Here is a 25,316-nt window from a genome sequence, read left to right as displayed (position 1 = left end):
GTCATCAGCCAGAAGGGCTATTTAGCTCCAGAAAAAACACCTATACATTTGCTCTGGATTTATTGGTTTTGCATTAGGAGGGTCTCTATATTTGCTCCGTGTATCCCAACCCAATAGTTTGAACATTTGTTGGATGTCTACTGGGAGCCAGGCACTGACATTCTGGTCTGAGTGAATGTGTTAGCCAGAGGGATAGAGTGGGTGGGTTGAGATCTTTATCCAACTGGACCTAGCATGAATTGGAGCAACTTCCTTTTTTTTTTTTTTTAATTTTTATTTATTTATGATAGTCACAGAGAGAGAGAGAGAGAGAGAGGCAGAGACATAGGCAGAGGGAGAAGCAGGCTCCATGCACCGGGAGCCTGATGTGGGATTCGATCCCGGGTCTCCAGGATCGCGCCCTGGGCCAAAGGCAGGCGCCAAACTGCTGCGCCACCCAGGGATCCCTGGAGCAACTTCCTAAAACTCCTTGAACTTGAACTTCCATCTCTGGATAGATAGGCAGTGTGTATGGAGCGTAAGGAGGTGGGCCCTGGAACCAGCCTGCATGAGTTCAAAAGCTGGTCTTGTCATTTATTAGCAGAATGGTCCTGGGCACATTACTTAACCATTCCATGCATTGGTTTTCGCTACGAGAAAATGGGAATGTTAACTCTATCTTTCTATGGGATTATCATACAGATTAAGGTGCAATAAATAGCACACTTAGAACAGCATCTAGCATAGAGATCGGCAAACTTTTCTATAAAGAAAGGACTAGATGGTACATATGGTCAGCTCTGTGGGCCATATGGCCTGTGTCACAGCTACTCAGGTCTGCCGTTGCAGTGTGTACACAGCCATAGATAATATGTAAATGAGGAACCGTGGCTGTTCTAGTACAATTTTATTTACAAAAACAGGCAGTGGGCCAGATTTGCCCTGTGGATTATAGTTTGCCAACTCCTGGTCGTAGAGTGTTTAGCAAACATGGGCCATTTTTGACTTTAAGACAAAGCTGATTATATCTGTTTGCTATGTATTCAGGGAGTTTTCATTGTTTGTTTTTTTATGAGTTTGGGCTTCTAGGAGGAAGATGCTATGCAAACTCTGAGAATTATATTAGAGATTCATCATTAAATATTTATTATGAGCCTGGTTACACCTGGTGGTGCTATTTAATGCCCCTTTGACAATTTTATGCAGCCACACATTTAGCTTTGACTGAGCTTTGACTCTGATTTGTTGGAAATGGTGTCTCCTTCGATGGAGCAAAAAACCACGGCATGGCTGGAATGGACAGTGTCCTAGTCCTATCAGCAGCCAAACCCTGACGACTAGTGGGGTAGCATGTTTTACTGCCCAATTACCCTTCCACTCCAGATGAAGCTATAGATGAGTTTACTGACAGTCTTTTGCTTGCCTTTACCTGTCTCATCCTGGTGAGTAATACTGTTTAACTCTTCTGATTAGGTCCCTCTGCTTGGCAGAACTGGATTTATGAGGTGAAAGTATCAACCCAAGACTTTCCTGAAATCACTCATATTTTCTCTAACATAAGTGGGACCATGCTTAATGTACCCGAGCTGCAGAGTGCTACAAAATACAAGGTTTCTGTGAGAGCCAGTTCACCCAAGGGGCCAGGCCCTTGGTCAGAGCCCTCGGTGGGTACTACCCTGGTGCCAGGTGAGAAAACGTTTTTTATTTAGATGGTAATTCGGACAGAATAGGTTTATTCCCTGTGTCCTTAAGAGTTCCTCAACTCTGATGTGGTAAAGAACTGGAATGAGGGGACACCTGCGTGGCTCAGTGGTTGAGCGTCTACCTTCGGCTCAGGTTCTGATCCCGGGGTCCTGGGATTGAGTCCAGAATTGGGCTCCCCACCGGGAGCTTACTTCTCCCTCTGCCTGTGTCTCTGCCTCTCTCTCTGTGTCTCTCATAAATAAAATCTTAAAAAATAAAAAGAACTGGAATGAGGATGCCTGGATCTCTTGCGTGTGTGTTTATTATCTGGACTAGGAAAGCAAATGGAACCTTGTGTGATTTTTAATTTACGTTTCTAAATTGTTGTTTTAAACTTTTGAGGGTACTTTTGAGGAAACCATATACTTTTCTTCTTCTTTATGGCTTTCTTCTTTCTTGTGGTTTAGTAAACAAAAATATCCCTTGAATTCTCAGGGTCATGGTGAGAGAAGTTAAGGGGCTGTGAATTATGCTGACCACCCCATTCTTGGCTGAAAGAAAAGGGAAAGAGAACTGTATCATTTATGCTGCTGTTGTTATCATGATGACTTCTGGATCTTCTGCATGGAACTATGGCAACCAATAGCCAGAGATGGTTGAGAAATAGTGCCATGACCATGACATTGCTATAAAGGCAGCATCACCACACATTTCTCTTCACATTCAACTTCAATTATTTATGGAAAATTCAGAAAGTGTGTTTAATATGATAGGTAATTCTGTTAAGCAGAGGTAATCATTCATATCCTTCCACAGTATTTCTCAAATGTTGATAGTGTTTTAGTTTATAAAGGAAATCTTAGGGTATAAGATGTGTACCTTAAAACGTGTGCTTTCTGTGATATTTCTTTTTGATTTCTTTTTACCAAATAGCTTCAGAACCACCATTTATCATGGCTGTGAAAGAAGATGGTCTTTGGAGTAAGCCATTAAATAGCTTTGGCCCAGGAGAATTAATATCCTCTGATATAGGAAATGTGTCAGGTAAACACCAAATCCCTTGTTCACTTGGATGTCATGTTTCTACCTATATGACTTCCCAAGCTCTTCACCCAAAGAATTGAGTGTTTTAGTATCAGGAAAATACAGGAAATACACCCAAAGAGTTGAGTGTTTTAGTATCAGGAAAATAATGAAAGAAAAAACATTGACTGAACTATATACTGCAAGTGATGTCATTAAGAAAATGTCAATTCTCAAAAAAAAAAAAAGAAAAGAAAAATGTCAATTCTCAAGTATGGATGCTATTTGTTATTTCACAAAATGTGAGGCTATTTATTGATTTACGCCCATTTCAAAAAGGCTTTGATATAGTTCTCATATATTTGAATCTCTCAATGTCGTCTTGTGGTAACAGCCTGATTCCACTAAAACGGTTATACTTAAATAATTTACTATGTTTGCTATAAGAGTGGAGAATAGAAAGGTTGCATGAAGTTCTAAGTAAAGTGTAAGAAATAATCTCTTGACAAAGAGGATTATTAAGTAATAAGTGGGTAATTTTGCCTAGAAGACCTTAGAATGCAGGAAAGTCTTCATTGTGGGGTGAAGCAAGTTCAAGTACCAGTGAACTTGCTTGCAGATGACATCTTCTATAATTATGTTAGTTATTTGTTCTATTTGCTGGGCCACTAAGAATACAGCAGCATTTCTGACCAACACAGGACTTGGACTTAGGAGGTAGTATGGTAATAGTAGGAAGAATGATGCTTAGGAGTTGTCTTGAATCTGAGCTCTTACTGTTTTCATCTATAAGGCCTTGGGCAAAATAGATAATATCTCTGAGTCTCAGGTCCACCAAGTCAAAAATGGGGTAATTCCTACTTCATACCTTTGTTTTCTGATTTAAGTGAGATATTTTAAGTGCCTGGGACAATGTTTGGCAAAGAGGAGGGGCTCAGTGAATATTAGTACCTCTCCCTGGTCCCAGGGATTGAGATTTTGAGAGAACATTATTGGAACATTCTGGATAGATCCCTGAGGTTCTTATGAATATCATGTTAGTATGTGCTTTGTGATTTTGTTGACTTGCCTCGGTTATGCTGGCATACGTGAAAAATAACTGCTACCAATTCACTTTGTTTTGAGACATGGATTGGTATAACAACAGCCTCTACTACAGCGACGTGAAAGGTGATGTTTACGTGTGGCTGCTGAATGGGACGGATATCTCAGAGAATTATCACATACCCAACATTTCAGGAGCAGGGGCTTTAGCTTTTGATTGGCTGGGTCAATTTCTCTACTGGGCTGGAAAGACATACGTGGTAAGTTCAAGCTCAGCATTCTGGATGTTCTATGACAATCCCCACCCACTTCAGTGACATACATGTCATTTTCATGATTTTGTTTTCATAGTGGTATGCCACTTATGCTATTATTTATTTAATATTTGTCTCCAAACCTACTCACTTTTTAATGAAAGGGGATTTCTATGTAAAGAAAGCTTTATATTGCTATTCAGTGTACTAGCTATTTATTTTCAATAATATCTTGAATATATTAAAATGTTCATCTGTGGGTCAGTGTCTTGGAGGAAGATGGCATACTCCAAAGAGATGATTAAAGAAAACCCAATGAAGGGACTGTTTCCAAAGATGTGGTGAGGGCTAAGGAAAATCAGCAAAGGATAGTGAAGCATGCCCTGGGCGAGTAAGGTGGAAGATATAACCGCCTTCAGGCATGTGGGGGCCAAGGGGCTGAAGAGGAAGACTCTGGTGAGGGCTATAGCTATAGGAATTGCTGGCATGACACCCAGCCAGTGTCAGAAGGGATGGTCTGGCAAGGAGTGACCTGAGGCAATAAGGGCCCCACTCCTTCTATCTTTCTGCCCTCTGATCTTCCACCAGTGCTTCCGTTGGCTGAATGTCACTGGAAGCCAGAGAATAAGAGAATCCAGTTGATGCAGTCTATGGCACCAGCCTTTGAAGGCGCAGAGTAGGGTGGCGAGGGTGGACAGTGTCGCTGGATGCAAAATGAAGATATCCTGCACATCTGTGTAGTGGTACACTTTGAAGAGAAGGATGGTCAAAGATGAGAATACTGGTCTGACAGATCCACAAATATGGTTCTGGAATCATTTTCTTATCAGGTGGGGACTTATTGTCCATTCATTTATTCACTCAGCAATCATTTATCCATTACCAATGTGTTGAGAGCCATGAGGACAGGCATAGTAGGGAATAGGAAGTAAATAGTACACATGTATCAGCTTTTAAAAAAATCAACTTTATGAGCTACAATTCACATATGATAAAGTTCGCCCTTTTATCGTATAAAATACATTGTTTTTTTTAGTATATTCAGTGTTGTACAAACCATCGCTACTTGTCCTTGTTCTTTTGATGAGATAAAATACATACATAAAATAAGAGAAGAAGCATACAAAGCAATGTATTTAGACAAAGCGATGTGGTAAGAGTCTGAATTCATAAGTGCCAATGATATGCGGGTGGAATGGAGTTGAGTGGGGTAAATCTGAGAATATTCCCTAAAATGGATTAGTTTAAAAATAATTTTGAAGGAGGAAGTGGAAGAGTGGATGTAGAAACTGCTCTCAAGTATTTGCTCTATCCCTTACAAAACTGCTTAACTTCAGGAAAAATTACTTTACTTCTTTGAACCCAGCTAACTTGTGATAGAAATCCTTTATAGACATAATGTTAGGGTTACAAAAGCTAATATTTTAAAGATAAAAGTGTACACTGCCGGACACATAGTAAGTATTCAGTAATGGCAGTAATTAATATCAGGGAAATATACTGATAGAGATGAGTAAGGAGATACATCATCATTTATCAAGATATATACATCTTCTCCTGGAGTCCAATCAAATGTATTCTTACCTAGCAGTGTTTCACTTGTCTGGTTGTATGATTAGGAAAAGTAAGTATTTTGACTCAAAATAAATTTACCTCCTTTTTTTTCTAGAGTCAGCTACCGTGACTATTATGATTCCAAAGGTTTGCACACTACCCAGCACATAGTGCTAATAAATATTCATGATTGGATGAATGCAGTAATTTACTAAGATTGCGATAAGCTACTCAGAAATAACCATGTCATGTGAAAATTATTAACCAACCGTACAATCATGTTTTACAGATACAAAGGCAGTCTCTGTTGACAGGGCACACAGACATTGTGACTCACGTGAAGTTGTTGGTGAATGATATGGTGGTGGATTCAGTTGGCGGTTATCTCTATTGGACCACACTGTACTCAGTCGAGAGCACCAGGCTAAATGGAGAAAGTTCCCTTATCCTACAAGCACAGCCTTGGTTTTCTGGGAAAAAGGTGATGAATTAAAAATAAGATCTGATCATTTACTAATATTAAATAGTTCCATTGTATAGTTATGACAACACTGTTTCTGCTTATTGTGAATAGTTCAGTAGAATCTGTAAGGAAATACTGTCAAGGTCTTTGTATAACCAAAATTTCTCTAAGTCTTATTTTATTGTCATAATTGATTAAATAAATTAAAACACAATGTGGAGAATTTTATAATTTGCTTTATTTTGAGTAGACTCCTCCTTGAAAGCATTTTAATTTGACTGTTTTTATAGTCTTCAGAAATTGGATATTTTAGAGCTTCTTGCAGCATAATGATTAGATGTTTTATTATTTTCCATCAATTTTGGGTACTGACTGCTTAGATGTTTTATTATATTCAGTTGATTTTGGGTACTGAAAAACTCTAAAAATGGTGACTCTTAAGCACATTATGTGACTTCTCTTTGTCTGTTTCCTATCTGCAAAACGAGAATATGAGCAATTGTCCTACCTCTTAGGGTTGTTACAAAGATTAAATGAGATAACTAATGGAAGGTACTGAGAATAGTTCCAGGCACTTGGTAACCACTCAGTAGTTAAGTTCTTTTGATTCTAACGAAATCTGAAGAACACCCCTGATATAAGAATGTTTCTAGACACAGGTTACTTCCTCAGCTTATAAAAGCAATACCTATTTTCTTGATATGCTGTAGCTATTCATCTAAATTTCTAAATTTCATGTTTCCTGATCATAACAATAACATATGCTTGCTGTAGGAACTTGGAAATCACAGAAAAGCATGAAAAAAGAAAGAAAACATTCATACTACTTCTACCTAGGCTATTCTTTAAAATTTTTCTTATTTTTTAAATAATCTTTTTCTGTCAGTAGAGATAAATATAAATATACATAAATACAAATATACCAGGTCATTTATAAACAAATTGTGAGTCACATGATCCTCAATTCCAGAATACATGGGCTGTAATTCTCACGGTACTTAAAAGAGCTTATTTTGCTGGGGCCCCTGGGTGGCTCAGTCTGTTAAGTATCTACCTTGGTGTCAGATCATGATTCCTGGGTCCTGGGATCAAGCTCCATGTCGGGGCTCTCTGCTCAGTGGGGAGCCTGCTGCTCCAGCTTCAGTTCCCCCTGCTTGTGCTCTCTCTCTATCAAATAAATAAAATCTTCAAAAAAAAAAAGACCTTATTTGCATATATAGATTATAGCATAGATATTTAAAAGAAATAAAAATTTATGCTCTATATCCAAAGATTAATCATTCCTGTCAAATCATAAAAATATCCCTTGATTCTATTTTGGAGCCACTTGAGTCTGAATGCAAGAGAGTATATAGTATATTTTTTATGTCTCAATAATAAATTTTAGGGCAAAGCACTTTTATTTTTGTAAAAGCATATTAAAGATAATATTATCTCAAGAGTAACTTTCTATCTATTCCTGGGGCTTTGTCAGTAATCTACCCCACTGCTCCAGTCTGGTCATTTGAGATATATTCACTTAGAAAAGTTCTGCAGTAGCCCTGGGGACTTTTCTGTAAATGAGTGAAAAATTAGATTTCTCAGCATGTTTGAGAAAATATATCCCTCTTTAAATCTTCACTCCAAATCCTCTCACTGGCTGATGAGTGTTGTTGCTCATGCAAATCTGTGTTCTGGTTCCGTGGCTTGATGTCTTACCCATCTGCTTCCATTAATGCTAGTGGGTGTTTTGAAGGTGACTTTTGCACTGAGCAAAATTCTCCATTTCACTGTCATTCCTTCATACATTACTCATAGGTTTATCATGGAGTCATGAGATACTTTGCAATCTACAGGTATGATTAAGTAATCAGCCAATTACTTATAGAAAGACTTCATATTTGTGTGATTCAAAGGGAGAATGCAGTGCAATATTCATCTGAAGTAAATAGATACCCTTTGCCACATCTGATGGATTAAGCAAGCTCATAGTGCATAGTACATTTTACCATAGGATTAAACCTCAAGCTTTTAGTTTAGATCAAAGGGATTATTTCCAAGGCATGGGCATTATTAGACATAACAATGGTTACCAAAGATTTATGGAATGTCCTCTGGCTCTGTTTAAATCTGGACCCAAATGACTGATGCAAAGGAATAGGGTAATGACCTAATACCTAAAATTCACCTACAGCTTGAATAGTTTGTTGTATTTTAGAATAGGGAATCATAGAACATTCTTTTTTAAAAGATTTTATTTATTTATGAGAGACACACAGAGAGAGGCAGAGACATAGGCAGAGGGAGAAGTAGGCTCCCTCTGGGGAGCCCGATATGGGACTCGATCTCAGGACTCCGGGATCACGCCCTGAGCCAAAGGCAGATGCTCAACCACTGAGTCACCCAGGGGTCCAGTAGAATATTCTTTTTTAAGAGATAAAAATAGACTTTGTAATTTGGAAAACTCAAGTGTATCTCATTATAAATAACCATACAAGATTAATATGATTTTCTTTAACTGAAACAATAATCAATACATTTCTTTTAGCCTAAGGCAAGGACGTGATTCAACTCCCCAAAAGCTGGGGATTGCTAGAATAGTTTTTAAAAATCTTGTGGGAAAGAAGTAGGTTGAGTTTCCTTGAAGACAGAAGGCTGTGATGTATATGACAGCTGGAGGTTCTTGCAGTGATATGCCTTTGTAGCAGGCCTTGGGGAACCTGTCAGCAAGAATTTTTAGTTCTTGGCTACCTTGTTGTCTTCCTTTTACATTTCTCACTGGCTCATCATTTTTGTTTTTATGCTGAAGTGTCTTATTAAAGATGTAGTCATCAACTTTAGTCCTTGATCCCTATTAGCCTCTAGGTCTGCTATAGAAATTGTCCACCACTCTGAGGTCAGACACCTGACAATCTCAGGTTATTTGAAAAATACCTCTAAAGCCAAAGAAAGCAAAAGAGTTCCCTTGAATTGTAACTTCTATCCAAGCAATCTATTTCATAGGAGAAGCAGTCTTTCCTCAGGCCTCATCTAGACAACTGGACACAAAATTAACACTGCAGTGTTACAAGACGGCAAGGAAAGATGAGTAAGGAGTGGTTTTCAGATGTTAGGTGGAAATAGAACTTTATGTATACATGACTCTAATTATAACACATAAAGCCCTGTGTATATTATATTTTTTAAATGTGTCAAGACATTTTGGTTGTAATTAACAGAAATGTAATTTTAAATGGCTTAAAACATTTGTTCTTGAAATGAGATCTAATCAGGCTGAAATTAAAAATACTCTACCCGAGGTGCAGTCTAAATTGGATGTTCTAACAACTAGGGTAAATGAGGCAGAAGAGAGAAGAGAGAGCAAGTGACATAGAAGACAAGTTGATGGAAAGGAAGGAAGCTAAGGAAAAGAGAGAAAAGCAAATAATAGCCCACGAGGAGAGGCTATTGTGACGCAATGAAAAGAACCCACATCAGAATTATTGGAGCGCCTGAGGATGAAGAGAGAGAAAGAAAGGGCCAGTTGGTATATTTGAGCAAATCATAGCTGAGAACTTCCCTAATCTGGGGAAGGAGATAGGCATTCAAATCCAAGAGAGAGAGGACCCCTCACAAAATCAACAAAAATAGACCAACACATAATAGTGAAGCTTGCAAATTTCAGAGATAAAGAGAAAATCCTGAAAGCAGCTCAAAACATTGGTTCTCAAGCTTGGTGACAGAATTATCTGGGGAATTTTGAAACACAGTAGAAACTGGGTTCCATCTCCAGAAATTATAATTTAGTAGGAGGCACTCTGGGAATTGAGGGGTTTAATGAGCTCAACAAGTGATCCTAATGTGCATCAATGTTTGAGAATAATAGATTTAAACAACGATACTCATTGGCTTGTGTGGCCAGAGTCCAAAGTTATGGCTAGCTTTAGGCAAGTCTTAACGCAATGGCTCAAAGTTCCTGATTCAGTCGGACCTGAAATGGGGTTGAGAATTTGTGATAAGTTTCCAGGTGTTGCTGATGCTGCTGGTCCAAGAATCATACTTTGAGAACCACCAGAGCTAAGTTTATAGAAGTCCCTGCCGTTGGAGGATATTTAGGAAACCATATCCCAAATGGCATAACAGACACACTCATATAATTTTTATATTTAGAGAAAGGTAAAAATCACTGAGTTTATTGTTCCAAGGAGGATGTTAAAGAGAGATGTATAGCTTGAGTGTGAGTTATTCACAAAAGTATCCTCCAAACATATAATTGATTCATTTTACCTTATTTTCTATTTAGGTAATTGCTCTAACTTTAGACCTTAGTGATGGGCTTCTGTATTGGTTGGTTCAAGACAGTCAATGTATTCACCTGTATGCAGCTGTTCTTCGGGGGCAGAGGTAAGTAATAATATCCCTTGAAAACAACTGGTTGAGAATGAGAATGACTTACCCCTTCAGTTATGTGAAAATTAATTTTTTTCCAATAAACATTTACTAATTATCCACTGTTTTTACAGGCATTGTGCTTGTGGGGAAAGATAGGTTTGTAAACAACTACTTCCAATAGAACATGGGAAATACTGGGAAGGGGTAGAAAGAGAATACGGTGGAGATACCGAGAAGAACGCTTCTCAAGAGCCCAGGAAATGGATGGATATGTTTTGCCCCTCATCTTAACAAAGCAGAGTGTACATGATGGAGTTAGGCAGAAATCTTCCTGTATGGCACACATGAAAACTAGAGTGGGAGGAAGCACATAAATAATTCTCTTGATCTGTGTTCTCAAACTAAGTCCCCATTTCTCTTGTTGGCATCACCACATCTCCCATAATGGTGCTGTCAGGTATTTTTTTCTCCCGCATTTCTTCTAGACTTTTTTTTTTATTACAATTTTGCTTTTAAAAATTAGATGTAGGGCAGCCCCGGGGGCGCAACGGTTTAGCGCCGCCTGCAGCCCGGGGCATGATCCTGGAGACCCGGAATCGAGTCCCGCATCGGGCTCTCTGCATGGAGCCTGCGTCTCCCTCTGCCTGTGTCTCTGCCTCTCTCTCTCTCTCTCTGCATCTCTATGAATAAATAAATAAATAAAAATCTTTAAAAAAATAAAAATTAGATGTAATAGACATAATATAAAATGCTCAGATCTTCAGTGCTCCAGCATATCAGTTTTGGCAAATACATTTTAAGATACAGATATATCCATCATCACAGAAGTTTTCCTGTGCCCCTTCCCACTCCCCCCCCCCCACCAGAAATATGTACTTTTTGTGTCTGGATTCTTTTACTTGGTATAATATCTTTATGATTTATTCATGTTGTTACATGTATTAGTCTTCTCTTTTTATTCCTGAGTGGTTTTCCATTGCATGAACATCCCATAGTTTGCGTATCTATTCTCCTCTTCATGGACATTTTGGATTGCTTCCCAGTTTTGATTATGATGGATAAAACTGTACAAATATTTATTTGGAGAGCTTGTTGTGGACATATTCTTGGATAAATACCTACAAGTCGAATTACTGGGAGATAGGGGAAATATATGCTTAACTTCTTAAGTAATTTCCTGGTTTTCAAAGGGTTCATACCATTTTACATTCCCCTCAGAGATGTATAAGAGTTCTGGGTCTTCCACATCCTCCCAACAATTGGATTCGGCAATCTTTAAAATTTCACCATTCACTGTTGTGTGTAGCAGTATATCATTGCGCTTTTAATTTACACTTGACAATGACTAACAATTTTTTTAATTGACTAACAATTTTGATCTCTTTTTCATTTGTTATTGACTATTTATATATCATCTTTCATAATGTGGCTGTTCAAATATTTTTCTCCGTATTTAATTGGCTGTATATCTTTTCATTATTGGAATGCAGGAGATCTTTAGGTATTCTGTATATAAATCCATTGTTAAATATACGTGTTGTGAATATTTTCTTCCCAGCATTTGACCTACCTCTCTATTTGTTGGTGGTACGTTTTCATGAGCAGAAGTTTTAAATTTTGACTTAACCCAATTTATGAATTACTTTCTTTATGGTTTGTTTTCTGTGTCTTCTATAAGAAACCTTTGCCTATCCTAAGGTTGTGAAGATTTTATATGATGCTTTTAAAAATTGTTTTAGTTTCCATATTTAATATATTATCCATCTAAAATTGTTTTTAGATATGGCTTTTAGATACTGCTTTTTAGATGTTTCTTTCTTATAGGAATATCCAATTCTCCTATCACCATTTATGTTTCTTTGTTTTTAGAGAGGGAGAGAGAGAGTGGGGGGTGGGGCAGAGGGAGAGGGAGAGGGAATTTTTTAGAAAGACTTTATCTATTTGAGAGAGAGAGCACGCACATGAGTAGGGGTGGGTGGGAGGGGAGGAGCAGAGGGAAAGAGACAAGCAGATTCCTCATCAAGCAGGGAGGCTGACTTGGGGCTTGATCCCAGGACTCTGAGATCGTGGCTGAGCCAAAGGCAGACGCTTAACTTACTGAGCCACTCAGGTGCCCCAGAGAGAGAGAGTCTTAAGCAAGCTCCATGCCCAGTGCAGAGCCTGAGATCATGACCTGACCTGAAATCAAGAGTCAGATGCTTAACTGAGCTATCCTGGTGCCCCTCCAGTACCATTTGTTAAAAGAATTTGCTGCTTGTTATTTAATTGCTTTGATGCCCTTGTTTAAAATTATTTGACTGAGCATATTTGGGTCTATTTTTAGACTCTTTCTTTCCTTTGATAATTTGCTTAGTCTTCTTGATTACTATAAATTAGGAAAAGACTTAAAGATAGGTAATATTAAGTCCTCAATTTGTTTTTCTTTTTTAGTGTTTTTTCTTTGGCTATTCTTCATCCTTTGTCTTTCCAAACAAATTTAAAAATCATCTCCCTAATTTCTAGAATAAAGCCTATCAGAATTTTTAAAAAGGATTTTATTTATTTATTTATTTAGCATTAAAGCAGAAGGAGGGGCAGAAAGAGAGGGAGAGAATCTTAAGCAGACTCTGGGCTGAGTGCAGAACCTGGTGTGGGGTTTGATGTCAAACCCTGAGATCATGACCTGAGTTGAAATCAAGAGTCGGTCACTTAACCAACTGAGCTATCCAGGCACCCCTAGCCTGTTGGAATTTTAAATCTTTTATAAGTTTAGGGAGAATGGACATCATAAAATACTGAGTCTTCCAATCAATAAAAATGGTGTTTCTCACCATTTATTTAGACTTTCTTTAGTTTCTTTCAGCAGTGTTTTATAGTTTTCAGTGTAAGTAGAAGTTTTGCTCATCTTTCATTAATTAATCCTTAATATTCTGATTTTTTTTGATGGTTTATAAGTGATGTTTTAAAAATTCCATTTTCTAAATGCTTATTAACTAGTATGGAGAAATTCAATTGATTTTTGTATATTGACTTTGCATCTTGATTCATTGCTAAATTCGCTGCTCTGGTTTCATGCAGAATGCTTTAGTGAGGGTTTATAGTATTATTTTAAAATGAATTAGGAAACATTTCCTTCTCAATTTTCTGAGTGTTTCTATAGCATTGATATTAATTCTTCCTTAAGTTTTAATAGCATCCCCCAGTGAATTCATCTGGGCCTGGAGTTTTCTTTGTAGAAAATTGTGTGATTAAAATTTAATAAGTTTTAAAGATATAGAGTTATTTAAATTTTTATTTCCTCTTGAATCAATTTTGGTAATTCATGTCTATTAAGGAATTTATCCATTTTGAATGAGTTGTCAAATTAAATTTAATAATAGTTCCAAGTTAACACTTCAATGTCTATAAGGTCTGTATTGATGTCCTTTTATATCTCTGATATTGGTATATTTTTTTCCTGATCACTTTTGTTAAGGGTTTATCAGATTATTAATGTTTTTAAAGAACTAGCTTCTAGATTTGTTGCTTTTTTCTCTCTGTTTTTCCCTTTTCTATTTCACCTCTTTCTAGTATTATTTTTATTATTTCTTCTTTTACTTATTTTGGGTATAATTTCCTCTTCTACTTCTAGCTTTTGAAGATGAAAGGAGAAATCATTATGTTCATATCATTTCACTAATGTTTTTATAATATTGACATTTAAAGCTGTAAGTTTCTTTTAGAGATCATATTGTATTCCGCAAACTTTAGCATGTTGTGTTTCATTATCATTGATTTCAAAATGTTTTCTAATTTCCCTTATTAGTTTTCTCTGATCCATATATTTTTAAAATGTATGTTGCTTAGTTTTGAAGTATTTTGGGATTGTTTAGGTATAATTTATAATTTAATATCATTGTGGCCAAAGAACGTACCTCATATAATTTCAATGTTTTGACATTTATTTGGGATTATTTTATCGCCCACCATAGGGTATATCATGGCGAATGTTCCATGTGCACTAAAGAAGAATATTGGAATCCCTAGGTGGCGCAGTGGTTTAGTTTAGCGCCTGCCTTTGGCCCGGGGGATGATCTGGAGACCCAGGATTGAATCCCATGTAGGGCTCCCTGCATGGAGCCTGCTTCTCCCTCTGCCTGTGTCTCTGCCTCTCTCTCTCTGTGACTATCATGAATAAATAAATGAAACCTTTTTTTTTTTAAAGAAGAATATTTATTCTGCTCTTGTCTGATATAGTAGTCTGACAGTAGTCTGACAGTAGTTATATAGTAGTATAACTGTCAAGTATGTAAATTGGTTGATACTATAGTTAAAATATTTATGTCTACTTATATTATCTATCACTGAGAAAGAGGTGTTAAAGTCTTCAACTATGATTGTAGATTTGCCTGTAGTTCTCTTTAGTTGATGTATCTGGGTGCTTTGTGTTTATATTGTCACCTATATACCTGACTATATTGCCTTTTATCACTATAAAATACCCTCATTAGTCTATGGTACTACTCTACATCTTAGGGACCACTTTGTCTGATACCAGTTTAGTTCCAGCAGCTCACTTATGCTTAATGTTTGCAAGGTACATCTCTTTCCATCCCATTACTTTTAATCAGTTTTTGTGCTTATTTATTTATTTTTAGAAAGATTTTATTTGTTTATCTGAGAGAGAGAGAGAGAGAGAGAGAGAGAATGATAGGAGGGGGAGACAAAGAGGGAGAGGAAAAAGCAGATTCCCCACTGAGTAGGGAACCCAACACAAGTCTGGATCCCAGTACCCTGAGATCATGACCTGATCCGAAGGCAGATGCTTAACCAATGGAGCCACCTGGGCGCCCTTGTCTTTACATTTAAAGTATGTTTCTGGGATCCCTGGGTGGCGCAGCGGTTTGGCGCCTGCCTTTGGCCCAGGGCGCGATCCTGGAGACCCAAGATCGAATCCCACATCAGGCTCCCGGTGCATGGAGCCTGCTTCTCCCTCTGCCTGTGTCTCTGCCTCTCTCTCTCTCTCTCTGTGACTATCATAAATAAATAAAAAATTAAAAAAAAAAAAAAAGTATGTTTCTTGTAAACAGCATATGGGATTTTGCTTTTTTATGCAATCTGACAGTTTCTTTTATTTGGATGCTTGGTTCATTTACATTTAATATAATTATTGATATACTTGGGTTTAAATCTACCATCTTAATTTTTTTTTTAATTTTTATTTATTTATGATAGTCACAGAGAGAGAGTGAGAGAGAGGCAGAGACAGGCAGAGGGAGAAGCAGGCTCCATGCACCGGGAGCCCGACGTGGGATTCGATCCCGGGTCTCCAGGATCACGCCCTGGGCCAAAGGCAGGCGCTAAACCACTGCGCCACCCAGGGATCCCCATCTTGATGTTTGACTTCCATTTGTCTTAGTTCTTTGCTCCTCTCTTCATAGTCAATATTCAAAATATTTTGTTTCATGAATTAAAAAATTTATGACAAGGGGTGCTTAGGTGACTCAACTGGTTGAGTGCCAGACTCTTGATCTCAGCTCAGGTCTTGATCCTAGCAACAAGCTCTGCATAGGGAGCCTAACTTAAAAAAAAAAAAAAAAAAGGCTCCAGTGTGGAGCCTAAATTAAAAAAAATATGACAATATAGTTGCAATTATTACCTTCAACTCTGTGTACTTGTCATATAATTTACTTTTGCCTACTGCATGAAATCCATGTTTGCTACTGTTTTTCATTTAAAAAGCCAACATTCATGCACCTAGGTGGTTCAGTTGGTTGAATGTCTGATTTGGTTTTGGTTTAGGTCATGAGATCAAACCCTGCATAGGGCTCTGTGCTGATCATGGAGTCTGCTCAAGATTTTCTCTCTCTCTCTGTGTCCCTTCGCCATCTCTGTCCAAGAAAAAAAACTGATACACAGTCAACATTTTTTAACTTTGAGGTAGTGGTTACATATCTCAGATTAAAATATAGGACATTAAATCATTAGGAAAATTTAGAAATAATTTTATTTCATAGAGAAACAGGCCCAGAGGTGTGCAAATTTGCATAATGATACATGGTTAAACAGAGAGATGGTCAGTAAAAGGTTAAAGTAAAATAAAAGCTAATGCGCTAGGGCAGAGATTTTTTAAATAGGAATTATCTTTTTTTTCTTATATATTTTTCGTTTTTCACTTTTATTAAGTTTTTAATTTTAATTCCAGTATAGTTAACATGTAATGTTCTATTAGTTTCAAATGTTTAATATAGTGATCAATATAGTGATTCAACAGTTTTGCATATTAGTTCGTGCTCATCATGATAAGTGTACTGTTTAATTCCCACCACCTATTTCACCTATTCCCCTACCCACCTCCTCTCTGTTAGCCATCAGTTTGTTCTCTATAGTTAAGAGTCTGTCTCTCTCTTTTTTCCTTTGTTCATTTGTTTTGTTTCTTAAATTCCACATATGAATGAAATTATATGGTATTTGTCTTTCTCTGACTGACTTATTTGGCTTACATCATACCCTCTAGCTCAATCCATGTTGTTGCAAATGGCAAGATTTCATTCTTTTTTATGGCTGAATAATATTCCATGATATATATATCATGATATATTCCATTATATATGTATATATATATGCACATGTCTATCTATCATCTATCTATCTATCTATCTATCTATCTATCTATCTATCTATCATCTATCATCTATGTATCTATAGATGGATGCATGGGCTGCTTCCATAATTTGGCTATTGTAAATAATGCTGCAGTAAACACAGGGGTGCACATATCCTTTCACATTAGTGTTTTTCTATTCTTTGGGTAAATACCCAGTGGTGAAATTACTGGGTCTTAGAGTAGTTCTAATTTTAATTTTTTGAGGAAACTCCATATGCTTTCCACGGTGGCTGCACCAGTTTGCATTCCCACCAATAGTGCATGAAGGTTCCTTTTTCTCCACATCTTTGCCAACACTTGTTGTTTCTTGTGTTTTTGATATTAGCCATTCTGACAGGTGTGAGGTGATATCTCACCATAGTTTTGATCTGTGTGTCTCTGATAAGTGATGTTGAGCATCTTTTCTTGTGTCTGTTGGCCATATGTATGTCTTTTTTGGAGAAATGTCTTTTCATGTCTTCTACCTATTTTAGCTAGATTATTTGTGTTTTGGGTATTGGGTTGTATCAGGTTCTTATATATTTTGGATACTAACTCTTTATTGAATATGTCATTTGCAAATATCTTCTTCCATTCAGTAGGTTGTCTTTTAGTTTTGTTGATTGTTTCCTTCACTGTGCAGAAGTTTTTTTTTTTTTTTTATGTAGTCCCAATAGTTTATTTTTGCTTCTATTTCCCTTGCCTCAGGAGACCTATCTAGAAAAATGTTACAAAGGCCAATGTCAGAAAAAATTACTGCCTGTGCTCTTTTCTAAGATTTATATGGTTTCAGGTTTCCCATTTAGATTTTTAATCCATTGTGAGTTTATTTTTGTATATGGTGTAAGAAAGTGGTTAAGTTCTATTCTTTTGCATGTAGCTCTTCTAGGGAAGAGTTTTCTAATATTGGGTTCTTAGACCCCAGGGAGTTCATGGTGGACTTCAGGATGTGTGTGAGTATCCTGAGATTAAGGATCCATACTTTTCAGCAATTTTCAAGAGTCTAATCTTATGAAGGTGAAGAACTCCTGGTCCATGAGGACAATGACAAGACTACTGTTAGATTAAAAAATGCATTTTTTTGATTACTGGAAAACCTCTTTATCATGGAGACTATGAAAAAGGAGTATACACACCTGAATATGTATATAAACATAGATTGTGTACAAACAAATACACAACAATCTGAGTAACCAATTATTTCATATCTACTATGGCATATAGCTCTGACTTGTTTCCCACCTGTGAACCACAGAACACTGGTTGTTCCTTTCCCTAGAAATGTAAGATACCGGTAATCGGATTGCCAAGATAAAATGCTTAGAGTGACAGTGTCCTGAAAGATTATGGTTCATTCTGTGTCTGTACATCCCAGACAGCTGATTAGTTAGCATTCTTTGAGAGCCCAGCTCCTCAAGCATCCAGAGAATTGATATCATTAGAATGAATAGATAGAGAAAGGAAGTTTCTCCTTTAAAAACACACTTCCTCATCTCAAGGTTAATAATGTTTTCTTGTATGCATTCACAATGGAGTGCTGCAGTGCTTGTAAGGTTACACAATGGACAGACACTTTTGCCCTCCAAGTCTTCCTTTTTTATCATATCAGGAAATAAAAATTGTACATAAAGATAGGGATTCCAGAGCATCTGACAGAGACTTTTTTCTTATATATAGCCTACATTCTTTCTTCTATTTGTTAATTTCCTTTTCCTTAATCTAGATCGGCACTAATACAGATATAATGTGAACTACATATGTAATTATAGATTTCCTAGTTGCCTTATTGAAAAGTAAAAAGATACAAGTGAATTATTAATTCATATTAGTTCTTGTGTATCCAGAGGGTATTTTACATATATAGCACATCTCAGTTTGTACATTGTTTTCATAGGAAATACTTGATCTGTGTTGAGATTTTGGAAAATTTACAGCTGATAAAGTTGGCTTATATGCCTAAATTTTTCCAAAATACTTATACTTTTTCTAGTAAATGATACATATGATTCATAATATGAGCCAAACATTAGTTTTAATATTTAACTTAAATTTAAATAACATGAAAAAAAATCAGTTCCTCAATTGTATTCAAGGGCTCAGTAGTCACATGTGGCTTGTGGCTACTACATTGGTCAGTGTAGCTCTTGCTTATAGTAAATATGAAATGACCTGTTTGCTGCAACTCGGCATAGTCTGAACTTGATGGCTGTAGCAGAGCTACTCTTGAAATGGCTCTTCCCTCTCCTGTGTTCATCCATTCCCTTTAGTTTATAAAGGATTGAATCATTTACAAGGATAACAACATATCTGACTTGAAAGTTGAAGAAGGTGCACCTATCATAAGTTCATCTGTATTTAGTTATGTCAGGACTGATTATGTTACTCCAGGGGAGCCTCTGCCCTTGTTCTTCCCTCTGCCTGGAATGTTCCCAGACTCAGTTCCCTCGGTTAGCTGGTATTCCATCTGCATGGCTCACTTTAAACATTGTTCCCTAGGGGAGACTTTTTCTGGCCAGACCCCAGTAGGTCTCCTTGTTAAGGAACCCACTCTACTTATCTTTTCAGTGTAGTTCAGGGGTTTTGTTTGCTCGTTTTCTGCCAGGCTGCCTTTTCTTCTAGCCTGTGTATTCTGTGAGGGCAGGGATGTACTTGTCTTATTTATCACTGCATTCCTAGTGACTAATGCAGAACTAGGCACAGAACATCTGCTGAATGAATGAGTGAATGAATGAACTGTCAATGCAGTAACCTCAGCTGTCATCTATACATAGTTCCCACTTTATGGGAGAGTTTTGTCTTTTTATGACTTTTTTTTTTTTAAATTTTTATTTACTTATGATAGGCACACAGTGAGAGAGAGAGAAAGGCAGAGACACAGGCAGAGGGAGAAGCAGGCTCCATGCACCAGGAGCCCGACGTGGGATTCGATCCTGGGTCTCCAGGATCGCGCCCTGGGCCAAAGGCAGGCGCTAAACCGCTACGCCACCCAGGGATCCCTTTTTATGACTTTTTGGTTGAGCTGTTTTTTTTTTTTTTTGAGCTTTGATTTAAATGCAGCTTCACTTATTGCTGAGGACCGAAGGGTTTGAAATCCCACATGGAAGGAAGCCCCGTACTGACCTCCTGCAATGAGGTTTTGCTGAAGTTGTGCCGTGAACACTGGAGGTCAAGAATTTTCTGGTTAGCCCAGGAGATTTTTACAGAGGAGGAGTCTTCAGCTGGAAATGAGAGGCAATCCAAGCCAGTAGTTACTGAGGGATATCCAGTCTCACCCTGTGGGGAAATCCTCTATCCTGAGGACTATTTTGGGATTGTTGAAACAACCCAGTGAGCAAAACTCACACAAATGTGTTCACAGGGTACATACAGGCTGCAGCAGCTCTGCGGGTAGTCCAGAAGGGCTAGCCTCCTGCTTGGTGAGGTTCCTTCCTGCCATTTGGGATTTGGTTTTATATATTTCACAACGTTGCTAGAAATTTCTAATGAGAAGTAGAAATAACAAGGTGTAAAATTAGACAAGTGGGCGAAAGTCCAAAAGACAAACCAGATGCTGTCCTCAGAACTGCGTAGGTATGCATAGATTATTTTACTAGAAAAAGAATGATGAGAACAGTCACTGTGAATATACTTTATTTAGTTCCTCACTTCCAGTTATGGTCCTCTTAGTTTCAGTTTCGTCAAGGAGGTATTGTGATATTCTGAAATCAAAACTGTTAGGTGTTTTGAGTTCAAATGCCATACTTCATACTTTATACTTTTCCATAGAGGGGAATGTTAACACCCCAAAAAGATTTAGAGAAATCATTAGAAAAAAGTCAAGCCTCTGCTTCAAAAGGCTGAACATCATTGAGGTAGTTTTTCTTTATTGAGTACTAGGCAAATGGAGTAACTTTAGAAATCACCAAGCAGATTTTTAAAATAAAAATCATTGTAAAATTCTGTCATTGAGAAAAAAACTCTGTAAAATCAGTTTTAGTAATAATCTGTTAACTTGAATCCCCCAGTCTGAAAAGCAGCATTTTGAATAAGCTGAAGAGGTTAATAAGTATCACTGGGGCAACGGTTGTGAATAGTATAAAGTGAAGGACCAAACAGGCTAGAATAGTGAATGGCAAATGGCGGGGCACCTGGGTGGCTCAGTGGATTATGCCTCTGCCTTCTGCTGGGTCATGATTTCTGGGTCCTGAGATGGAGTCCTGCATCCAGCCCCGCATTGAGCGCTCTGCTCGGTGGCAAGCCTGCTTCTCCCTCTCCCTCACTTGTGCTTTCTCTCTCAAATAAACAAACAAATAAATAAATAAAAATTTTTTAAAAAGGGAGGCACACCTCAATGAGGAGAAACCAGTGGGCATGTAAGGTATTACAAGAATCAAAAGCATTTGCTAAAATCTGTGTAATCCTCTTGCCATTGCAATATCACGTTAATAAGAGAAGTCCTAGAAAATTTGCTTTAGGTATACTTTAACAAAAATCTTAGAAGGCAACGTTCTATGGAACTAAAAGGATTTTCGTTTTGTTTTTGGAAACACAAACACTCCCTCACAAACATATGTGCTCTCCAGGACTGGAATGTTCCAGCCCCTCTCCCACTTTAGGTACACAGGCTAATTGGTGTCATGTTTTCACAGTACTGGGGAGACCAACATCACCGAATTTGCAGCCTGGAGTACTTCTGAAATTTCCCAGAATACAGTGATGTACTATAGTGGTCGGCTCTTCTGGATCAATGGCTTTAGGATTATCACAGCTCAGGAAATAGGTCAGAGAGCCAGTGTCTCCATTTTGGAACCAGCCAAATTCAATCAGTTTACGATTATTCAGACGTCCCTCAAGCCTCTGCCAGGTACAAGATTTTATTCCTGCTTACCCTCTCTCCTTCAGACTTGTTAAATAAATGTTTAGGTTAGTGTTTTTTTCTTAAGAATTCTGTTTTGAAAAAAGAAAAAAGGCCTTAGCAGTTTCCATTGGTTTGCTTGCAATCAACTTAATAAAATTTTCAAGATATATTAAAGGAAAGGGGAATTTTGTTTGGGGGTATTAATTTCTATTAATTTCTATGTTTTCCATGATGATTGAGAATCCTAAATTCTTTCTCCTTCTATTCTTTCTTTCATCCTATAGGCAACTTTTCTGTTACCCCCAAGGTTATCCCAGATTCTGTTCCAGAGTCTTCATTTAGGATTGAAGGGAATGCTTCAAGTTTTCAAATCCTGTGGAATGCTCCCCCAGCAGTGGATTGGGGTGTGATCTTCTACAGTGTGGAATTCAGCTCTCATTCTAAGGTATAGTGTTGGTTCTAGTAGCTTCCATTTCTCAGACTGTTCCATCTGTATCAGCCCTGCCCGCACTGATTGGCGCTCCCTTCCTTTTGCCAAGCACGTCTGACTCCTTTGTTGTTCCCATAACATTTGGTTATTGAGATTTTTCCCGAGAACCCTGCGTATGGCCAATCTCCTCCCATTTTGTGGTTAGTGGTAACAGCTGGTGTGTTAGATACATTTTAACTCGTCTTTGTGAAACCACATGGAATTTACCAACATTAGTGTTTCCCAAATTGCAAATTTTGACTTTACATGTGCACCAAAGCTCGGAGATAAAGGATGTTATGATACCTTTACTAGGAAAATAATGTTTTGTTCTTATATTTTAGTTCCTGGCCAGTGAACAACAGCTTTTACCTGTATTTACCGTGGAAGGGCTGGAGCCCTATGCCTTATATAACCTCTCTGTCACTCCTTATACGTACTGGGGAAAGGGCCCCAAAACATCTCTCTCACTTCGAGCACCTGAAACAGGTACACAGGTCAAAATTTCTTTTTAAAAAAAGGCAGAACCTCACTTTCCATGATCTAGGATAAATAGCTAATAATTTAAAAAGGCACCTTTCAGTTTTGTAGATATATTTAGATTCAATACTCTTTCAATGACTTCTCAGAGATTAGAATAACATCATTAAAATAAATCTGCATAATTTATTCCAAAAGCATATTTCAAAGATTTCTTAGAAACTGTTTCACTTGATTATCATAATATATCTGATGCAGAAACCTGTTTCAGGAAATTTGTGAAACACTTGATAGGGAAAATGGGAATATAACAGCAGAGACAGTTTCATGGAAGGCAGGCTTATCGGGAGAGGTTCTCACGGATGGTAGCTCAGAATCTTCTGTAGGTGAATGGCTGATGTCTAAATTTAATGTTGCTCTTTGGAATATATTTTAAAAGGGTACTCGTCATATTTTTAGATGCATACCACTATAAAATGTGCAAGGCACCTTTTTATGTATCACTTTTTTATTAAACATTTATTGCATACCTATCATGTGTCAGAAACATCATTTCATCCTTTCATTTGGCCCTCCCCCTGCTCTGAGGTAGGACAGGTGTTATAATCTCAATTATGCAAATGAGAAAGCAGAAGCCCAGGGGCTGCCTGATGTCGCATAGCTGGTAAGTGGCAGGGCTGGGACTTCATCTAGACTTTTCAGTGTAGTTTGATCAAATCCCCATTCGGTCATTTCTGCCAATGGTGGTCAATGATAGTATCATATTGATTTATTTAATATAAGCTTATTAGCACAGGACCTGGCAGGCGATAAGAGCTCAACGGGCATAATTGTGTTTTTTTTTAACCGTTAAGATTCTTTCAACAATATTTATCCATGAGTCTCATGACAGGAACATAGTGGAGCCTGGGCAGGTTCTGGAGCAGTTAGCATTTGGATCCAGGTATGCTCTCTTTGAGATTGTCTTGGGATATCAGCTTTGGTCGGATTCTTCTGTGGAAATGGCTTTGCCTGCATCTGTCAGGGGATGCACCGGGGGCTAAGGTCATCAGCACTTGGCTGGATGTTGGGGGCAATAAAAAAAAAAGAAAGAAAAGATTTGGCCTTTGCCTTCAGGAAATTTACAATATAGTCAGGAAATTGTTCAAACTGACCAATATTTATTAAGCATTTATGGTGTGTCAGTTCTATACCAGATTTGAGGGGATTTAACAAGGAGTAAGAACAGGTGCCTTTTCTGATGGAGCTCAAAGAACAGTAGAGATAATATACACAGGCTTCCAACAATAATAGAAATGAGACCGTGGGAACTGAGTTGCAATGGTATAGAACGAGTAGATAAGATGGAAATCTTCATCTATATCAAGCAGCCCCAGTGCTCTTAGGAGATCACAGGGCCCATGGACTGGTATGGCCACCTAGGGCCTGTGGTGGGAGGTGTGAGGAATTCTAACTGGGCTCTGAGGAATGACCCAAGAAAAAGTATCCCATGTGAGCACAATGTGAGCAGGCCTGGAGAGATAGTGACATGAGTTTTGGACATTGAGAAGCGATGTGATTGCAGTGGAGAGTGGAAGGGGACCTCGTAGAAGACTCCAAAGAAAGGATGAAATGACATAGACACCAGGCAGAGGAATTTCTCTTGATTAAGAGGAAGATAAATTCACTGAAGGACTGGGAGAGACTCCATTACTGGTTTGGCTCTAGGATAAATGGTAACCCCAAACCATACTCTTGGGGTGCTCCCTGCTGCTGGAGAGGATTCAAGGTGAGAGTGCCTGGATCCATGATATGCCGGATGTTACATCCTGAACTGGCTGAAGGCTGGACTGAATTCCCGCCTTCCTTCCTGTGACTGCCATTTCCACCACCAGCTAATTCACTTGTCAGGATGAGAGTAAATGTTGTATTTTAAAAGGAGAACCAGCCACAGGGCACAGATGAGAAAGGTGTACCTAAGTGCTGGCAAGAGGGATTTGGGTTGAAGATAAGAAAGATTTGCTGAAATATCAGGATAGGCTCCTGAAGAAATCCATGGAATATTCTTTCCTGAAGATCTTAAAGAACAAGATAGACACCCTTCAATAGTCTGGAACGAGAAGTATTTACTACTAAGTTTTTCCACTCCCTCGTCGTGAACGGTAAAAAGTCAACCTTTTATTCTTGTCTACCTTATCTATGTCTCTGCTTTTCAGTTCCATCAGCACCACGGAATCCCAGGATGTTTGTATTACCAAGTGGAAAATACTATAAGCAGAATGAAGTTGTGGTGGAATTTAGATGGAATAAGCCTAAGCATGAAAACGGTGTGTTGACAAGATCTGAAATTTTCTATCACATAACCAACCAGACAGACACAAATGAAACATTCCAAGACTGGATCGCTGTCAACACAACCCCCTCGGAGATGTCATTTCAGCTTGAAGGCATGAGTCCTGGGTGCACTGTTGCCTTCCAGGTATGAGTGAAAACAGGGAAACGAGGGACCTCAACAGTGTGAACAGAAGGTTGACTAAAGACCTAGGTTAAGAATTCTGCCCCTTTGTCAAGAATTTGAGGTCCACAGTGATCACCGA

The 25,316-nt window shown here is 38.0% G+C and overlaps 1 protein-coding gene across 6 annotated transcripts in view; it reads left to right on the top strand.

Annotated features, from left to right (window-relative positions):
* Positions 1-25,316, top strand: part of ROS1 (ROS proto-oncogene 1, receptor tyrosine kinase) — a 121,250-nt gene that overhangs the window by 37,906 nt on the left and 58,028 nt on the right. For 5 of the 6 annotated variants that reach the window (XR_013381554.1, XM_077900790.1, XM_077900766.1 and 2 more), the window contains 9 exons: positions 1,453-1,665; positions 2,596-2,706; positions 3,811-3,989; positions 5,827-6,018; positions 10,262-10,362; positions 21,583-21,797; positions 22,076-22,236; positions 22,605-22,749; positions 24,936-25,198. Coding sequence is in view for 5 of the 6 variants with exons in the window: in XM_077900790.1 (XP_077756916.1) it covers positions 1,453-1,665; positions 2,596-2,706; positions 3,811-3,989; positions 5,827-6,018; positions 10,262-10,362; positions 21,583-21,797; positions 22,076-22,236; positions 22,605-22,749; positions 24,936-25,198 (1,580 nt within the window). In the remaining variant the exon portion in view is untranslated. The remainder of the gene's footprint in view (positions 1-1,452; positions 1,666-2,595; positions 2,707-3,810; positions 3,990-5,826; positions 6,019-10,261; positions 10,363-21,582; positions 21,798-22,075; positions 22,237-22,604; positions 22,750-24,935; positions 25,199-25,316) is intronic. The other variant, XM_077900797.1, reaches the window with a different exon arrangement.

The sequence above is a fragment of the Canis aureus genome, chromosome 1 (assembly GCF_053574225.1).
Source record: "Canis aureus isolate CA01 chromosome 1, VMU_Caureus_v.1.0, whole genome shotgun sequence".
NCBI classification, from domain to species: Eukaryota; Metazoa; Chordata; class Mammalia; order Carnivora; family Canidae; genus Canis; species Canis aureus.
Note: the sequence above shows the minus strand (reverse complement) of the source record. Positions and strands in the feature narration are given on the sequence as shown.